Here is a 7,251-nt window from a genome sequence, read left to right as displayed (position 1 = left end):
GACTTGGGACATGAAGCACATCCCTTCAGCCCATCAGTTTCTCTGCCTGAGATTCAGGAGGTACGGTGACAAAACGGCCCTTCAGCAGCACTCGTACGGAGCAGCTGGAGGGCTGCAGCCATGAGCTTTCACTTCAGGCTGGACGATGAAAATGACATTTTCCCCTGACTGTTTCTGAAGAGCCGTGCTCAAGAGATTTCCTCTCGGGAAGCTGTATAAATAGATGGAGAGCAACTGTGTTGCAGCTCCTGAGCTCCAGAGAGAATTGGAGCACCTGTTCTGCAGAGCTGCACCCCTCATTGTGCAGTTGTGCTTCCAAAAAGGAGCTGTTTGCTCTTAAAAAAAAAAAAAAAAATCTTCTAGAGTTACTCTTTTGGAAAAACACTCGCTATTGCTGAAGCATAAAGAATACACAGGTAATTTTTTTGGGGATGGGGTCTATGTATGTGTATATATTAGCTCACTTTTAAAGAGCAAATTGACTTCATTCTAAGTCTGTGTGGTGAATGACAGACAGATGTATGTGGAACTATTTATTATTTTACCCTGAGAAAAAAATCAATGTGCTTCAAGCTATAAAGTTTGACTGGGACTGGATCAGTTATCTAGAACTTCTGAGTATAGAAGAGATCAAAGAGCTTTGAGACTACTGTATTTCATGTACTTTTTGTTTTACGAAAAAGTATTTTGTGATTATAGTTTTGAAACTTAATCTGGTGCTTAACTTAAACGTTATTAAAACAAATATGAATTTCAGCTGGAGCATGATTTTAATTTTTTAATTGGCTCAGATTTCAACATATATTTATTCTGGAGCTTTGCTTCTTCACCGCTTTTCCCCTTCAAGTAAGGAGAATTAAATGGGATGCTCATTAACTGCAGGACAGTGTGTGATTCAGATTTTCCTTTAGCTACACTCTTGTTGACTTTCATGCTCTGGTTGGGTCCAGTTTACTAGAACTGACTTTGTTTCAGGATTTGTAGTTTTCTCATTGCTTCCTAGTGGAATTTCCCCCTAGAGGCATTTAACATCTCTGGAAAGTGGTATGATGGCTTTGCTTATACTTCAAGGTGATCTGCATTCCATTTGTGCACTTTCATTTGCTACTCCCCCTCTTTTTTGAAAACCTTCTCCCCAAAGTCTTGCTGCACAAAAAAATGAGGCTGCTTACTCTGTTTATTTTCTGCACAAAAAAAACCTGCAAATGCTTTTTTGTAAATGTATCCTTTATTGATTGTAAGTATTATAACATGAACTAGCTTTCTTATGTAATTTTTCTACAGATTCTCTTTGGGTTTGCATGCAGTTCCTGAACTCAATAGTTGCTTGAACAATCTCTGCATGTTCACACCTTGGCAGTGCTTACTTTTACTTTTTTATCATGCATTTTTGGGCTCAGGAATATGAGTCCACCTTCATGAGCTGATCTGTCTTCATCCTATTAACTTTCAGGCTTTGCTGGCTTTGCAGTATCTTACTACATCCATTCTCTGTTGATTCCTGGCCCAAACACTGCGGTCTATCAACATGGCCATTGCCAGAAATTATCCCATCAGTTCTATACTGAGCTTAGCTTTGCTTCTCTGAGCAGGCTGAAGAAAATATCTGTAAACACAAAGGCTTTCTCATTTCTTTCTTTAATGTGTATAATCACTGAAAGTCACTTAATAGAAATGTCAGTTTGTCCCATGGTTGTAATATAACAGAGACCTAAACATATACTGCTTTACCTGTGTTTGATGTTCTAATATCGGCCCCTTGGCAGACAACATTCTGCACCGGTGTCAAAATTACAGTTCTTGTGCCACAGCCAAGTTCTCTTTCACTGTGTTAGTTGACTGTCGCTGTTTCATCCCACTTTCTGCAGGGTGTGTCTTTTAGCTAATGAAACCTTTAACTCATCTCTAGATTCCCATCCTTGACAATCCCAACTCTGGCAACAAGAAAGTTTTGAAGAGTTCATCCCTCAGCAGGTACTAACCTGAGTGTTGTGATTTAATGTCTGAGTTCTCTACGGTATTTGTTCTTTCCTGCTTCATTCCGTCAGCAACCTACAGAAGAAAATCCATCATAAACCTAGGGTATAGCATCTGTTTCTCAGTCCTCTGCAGTCCTCATTTCCAAAGGAAAACAACTCCTAAGGAAGTCTGTTGAGTCACAGAAAACTAAAAAATAGATAGCAAGAAGACGTCAAAGGAAAGCCCCTGTCATTGGAAGTATCCACCCATCCATCCAGCTGATCTTTATGGAGAAAACAGCCCTTATCTCATCACCTTTCCAACCACAAGTACCTTCTAAGACATGTTATGTTCACAAACATGGTTGAGAAAGGAGCGAGTAGGGCAAAGAGGCACGTTGCTGGAGGTAACCATTGAGGCAACTTATAGGGGATGTAGCTTAATTGTGGAAAACCCATCTCAACAAAAATAAATGGAGGACCCATTTATTTTTTATTAAAAGTAAGAAACAAATGACATGAAGCAAGAACAAGTTAGAGCCTAGTGGCTCTTATTCTTCTGGCTTCCATATCCTCAGGCTTGACCTAGCTTACACTTGTCTGCCAGTAGCACAGCTCATCTAATTTTAAAACATAGAGTGTGCTTGAAAGGATGGCTTTCTACCCAAATGACAGATTTCATTAAGTCAGTTATAAATCTTCACAAAATTTCCACTGTTCTTGAGGCAGCCTCATCTTTATGTCACTGACAAAATGAAGGCATGATTGATTTTGGGCAGCACCTATTACATCCGCATCAAATGGTGCTGATTCATTATCTCTGTAAATCAGGCTCTCGACAGCTCAGGTTCTAAACCCCAAATTTCTGAGCACTTGCTGCAGTGTAACCTTCAGTGACACCTATCCAGAAAAAGAGCAGCATGTGCCAGTCCAGCCTAGCTTGGTGCATGTCTGTTGGCATGGTTGGAATGACATTTTATTTTGCTTCAGTGGATGGGTTGTGTATTCAGTGCCTGTGCATCGCAAAATTGCCTTTTTGCCAAGCTGAGAGAAATGTAGCAATTTCTTGGAGTTATATCTAAAAACGGGACAGATCACCGGCCTGTAGAAATTGAATTACTGCCTGCTTTTTAGTGAACTGACAGGTTCTCTCCTAAGGGTAAATTGGTGGAAGAGTATCCAGGATGCTAACACAGTATTATGTCCTGAATTCTCATCCAGCTATTTTGTATCTCTGAAGCCCTTTTCAATACCTTGGTAAAAGCCCAGCCTTGCATTTCACCAGCCAACATTTGTGGGAATTTTGTAATTGCACATGATTCTTCACCAGAAGAATCACTGCTACACTGCGTAGTAAATAGCTCACAGAAATGAATATTTTAAATACGTGTTTTTCAACCTTCTTCCCATGTAAGACCTTCATGACCTTTGCCTGTTATTTTTCTATGCCTTTGCTCAGGAAGATAGGGTTCGACACGGAGCAGGAGCTGGCTTGAACCGACATATCTGGGGGGCGGAAGGGAAGGGATTTCTTAATTTGTAGCAGCTGAGTTAGGAGAAATAAAGAGCCCTGGCCTGCAGGAAGAACCAGCTATTTCCACAGTGGCTTGTTGCCTTTGTTCATGATTCTTTAGTATGGCCAGAAGGGCAGAAAGTGAATTTGCTAGGCCTGGGTGGAGACCCTGCCTGCTCGAGTATTCAACAGGTGTGGCTGCTCTGGTGTCTGGACATGCAGATTGGTGGTTGGGGTGGCTCTGTAGCCACTTGAGAAGCCAACAGGAAATTTTTTCATCAGGAAATAGGGCAGTAGTTTGAATGTTCACCATGTCCACTTCAGGATGCAGACATTTGGGACTGAAGGGGATTATTATCACCCTGGACTAGCTCTTTGGTGGCCAGATTTGGCCTTTTTAAGAGTTTAATTGTAGGGTATGTTTGTGCAACTTTTCCTCCAAACTTTTGAGTGTATGTTTCAGGTTTCATTTACTGTGAGTACCCTAACATTTCTCTTCCTATGTCTCTATCTTTTAAAAATTTCTCTGCTCAGTAAGGTGCATAGACTTCTAGTCCATTAATTTAGAGGGAGGTGGAGGGAAAAGTGGGCACAACTGGGAGAAAAGCTGAAGTTGTTGAAAGTAGGGTGCAATAGCGATTCGGATCCCAGTTTCTTGGGTCAGCCCATTGTTTGCTATGGTTTCGGTGGAGTCCTGAGGTGTGTGAGGGTTCTGTTTGGGGCTCCCGTTGCCTGGTTGCTGGGCACATGCTGACCTGCCCTTTAAAGAACATGGTCTCACTGCAATAAGACTTAGATTGTAAATGCTATTTTGCTCTTGCTTCTGGTCGGATGGCAGTTCAAATCACAGCTGGCGGGTTTGAGGCAAACTAATGAAGACCTGAGATTCTCCTAAGAGGGCAAGTAAGGAGACAGTATTCAGGAGAACAACAATTTTTTTGGAGAGAAGATGAATTTGAGCTATTAGCAATATCAGTGCTGTATTTGATGCTGTCAAAGTCATTGATGGGCTCAAAATTAATGTAACAGCACTTGTTTGAATTTCCTGATAGCTCCTTCAGAGGCAAGAAAAACAGTCTATTGTGGGGGAAAAACCCTAAAATCCTTCTTTCCTGAAATACTGTCTCAGAAGGTGGCAGGCCCAGCTCAAGTGTGGGATACCCTTTTGTTGTGGGACCTTGAAAATAGTCCCACAACTATAAACAGTTGTGTGATACCAATATAATACAATATAACATGACATAATGTAATGTAACATAACTTCATATACAATAATAAAGATATAAAACCTGTAAATAGTCCCACAACAATATGTGTATTCCAACTCTTGAAACTGAAAATTCACTAGTTATGCGTTTATGTTTTCCTTTCTCTTATCTCCTGTTGTTTTTACTTCTGCTAGTAAAGCTAAAGAATAGTACTTGAACATTCATTTTATGCTGCTGAATCTATTTGCTTTAAAATTCAAGTTGGAAATGAATATCAATGAAACAAAACAACAAATGCAATAATTTAGGTATGTCAGACATGTTAAAGAGAAACACGTATCCCTGGAGAAACGGAGAGGGGGTCAGTGTGATCATATAAGTAATCTTTAGTTAAAATAAAGTTTAGTCTCTCTAAGAGTATCAATTACTTTCTTGTTACTTAGAAATTAGCCTGTTCTGTTTCTCAGGGGAATTGTATTCATTTGAACTTGTCGATTAGGAAGTGTATTGCATTAGTGAATGATACCAGTTAGTGAAGAGCTGAGCAGGTGCCAGAAGAAAAATGCAGAAGGCTGCACTGCAAAATGTACTTTGTTCATTTATTTAATTAAACCAAATCTTTTATTTATAATGTTTCAGTAGAATGCAACAGCAAATTGGATGTTCCATTTCGACAAAATCTGATAATGAAACCATTTTCTGTGGCACTGCCTCTCCTTGTAAATTTGGTGGTGGTGACACTGAGGGATATAGTGATAAATGGGGTGGTAGGGCACCTTTTCAAATCAATAGTGTGTTAGGAGGGCTGAGGTTTGCGGGTTTTTAGCAGTAGTATCTGGTGTAATTTGAAGTCCTTAAAATTCTACAGTTCCGATTTTTCAAATCACAAGAATGAAGAGTAATAGGCCTCTGTAGTCCTTTGTCCCTAGTAGTGAGGCTTTAAATAGCTAATGCTTCAGATTAAGAAACCACTGGTGCACATTAACTTTCAGCTAACATGTAAGGGAGAAACTGTATTAATTACTGAGTTAATCTGTCTCAAATGCAAGCTGCTAGTGATCAGATGTGAAAAAGAAGCAGTATGGTTCATCAAGTCCAGTTTGTGTAGGATATGCTGTACAGTAATTTGTTATGAGCTGTCAGTACTTTAGATTCTGTGTCGTCAAGAGCTTTTTTTTTCCTCTCCCTCCCTCCATCCCAATCATCTCCCTGTTAGGAGTGGTAGCAAGAGCCCAGGAGCCCAGAGCATTATAGTCCTCATCACTGAAGGGAGAACACAGGAAATGTGTGTAACACTAACAGCCGAGAGAAACATGCTTCGTATCAGCAGCGATTAAAACTGATGGGCAGCATCACTGGAACCATGGGGTGCCGAAGCTCTGTAGCTGACAGAAGGTCAGAGAAAGGTGAGTACTGCTTTTGTCTTCAGGGTCAGTGGTGGTTATCACTGTAACACCAAAAGAGGATTGCAAGGTAACATTTCCCCCCAGTCCTATTGTCTGCATACTTGTTCAGAGAAAATTATTTTCTAGTTATATTATTTTTAAAAGTGCATAGCTTTTAGATTCTTGGTGAGGTCAGAAGGAAAATGTAGACCACCTGTAGCATCTACAGATTGCGCTGGAAAAGATTTGCAGCATCTCAGACAGAAACTAAATTTCAGATGTGTCTGTGCTCACTCTGTCACTGGCAAAATGTATGTAGTAAAGTACTGAAGGGGACTTTTATGGCCTTTCACAATACAAAATACCTGGGCAAAGTGCCCCGATTTCCCTGCTGTTGAGTGGCTCCAATTATGAAACAAAGTATAATAAAGCAGAGCTGTTACAATGACTCTCTGATGCAATTTTCTGACATATCAAGTGCCTGGCCTGAAATTCTCCCTGACCATCACCGAGGCTGTCAGTTGAAAGTCTCCACAGGACCTGGTTATATGTTCCTTTAAAAACTAATGCATTATCTGCCTGCTTTTAATCATACCACACCCTGGTATGAACACACCAGGCTTTGCACAGGCAGGTGGGTTCCAGGATTGGCTCAGGCCATTGCTTAGACCCTTTGTGTTCTCTTTCAAAGTTTGTCATTAAAGCATGATTTACAGGTCTGCCAAGAGCCATGTTCCATGACACAGTGCATAGTTTTAGGAGATTATCATGCTGAACAGCCACGGTTGAAAAGGAATGCTCTTTTTGGCTACCAAGCCAGGACACAAGTCACGGGAGACTGCTGATGAAGAAGCAGGAGCACTTAGTCATGGCTACAGGGACCTGAGCTGACTGCTGTGAGGGTAGCCCTCATCTCTGTGTACACTCCTTGGCAGTCACAGAGTCACAGCAGCATCAGTGCTGTGTCACAGCAATGGCAGTAGAATGGAAACATATGGAGTCCGAGACCTGCCTGTAACTGGGAAGCGGTCCTTCCTCTTTGGGTTTGCATACTATATACATATGCGCCTCGGAAGGTCTTGGATACAAGTTAGGTGGGAATGTTTCTGAGGGTGCAAAGGATTTGAGCTGTATTCTTTCACAGTCTACAACCATCAATACACATTGGTCTGGAGCTAGGCTTCGCT

General features: G+C 41.0%; 1 protein-coding gene across 3 annotated transcripts in view; it reads left to right on the top strand.

The window, feature by feature from the left end:
• The window catches only part of PPEF1 (protein phosphatase with EF-hand domain 1), a 36,555-nt gene continuing 29,304 nt past the window's right edge, over nt 1–7,251 (top strand). Inside the window, exons 1-3 of one of the 3 annotated variants that reach the window (XM_021279889.2) lie at nt 1–416; nt 1,910–1,974; nt 5,896–6,085. In XM_021279889.2, the coding sequence (XP_021135564.2) occupies nt 6,022–6,085 (64 nt within the window). In that variant the 5' untranslated portion in view covers nt 1–416; nt 1,910–1,974; nt 5,896–6,021. Of the gene's footprint in view, nt 417–1,909; nt 1,975–4,176; nt 4,375–5,895; nt 6,086–7,251 lie in introns of those variants that run through there. The other 2 variants (XM_021279891.2, XM_005512756.3) reach the window with 2 other exon arrangements.

Source organism: Columba livia, chromosome 1 (genome assembly GCF_036013475.1).
Source record: "Columba livia isolate bColLiv1 breed racing homer chromosome 1, bColLiv1.pat.W.v2, whole genome shotgun sequence".
Classification (NCBI taxonomy): domain Eukaryota; kingdom Metazoa; phylum Chordata; class Aves; order Columbiformes; family Columbidae; genus Columba; species Columba livia.
Note: the sequence above shows the minus strand (reverse complement) of the source record. Positions and strands in the feature narration are given on the sequence as shown.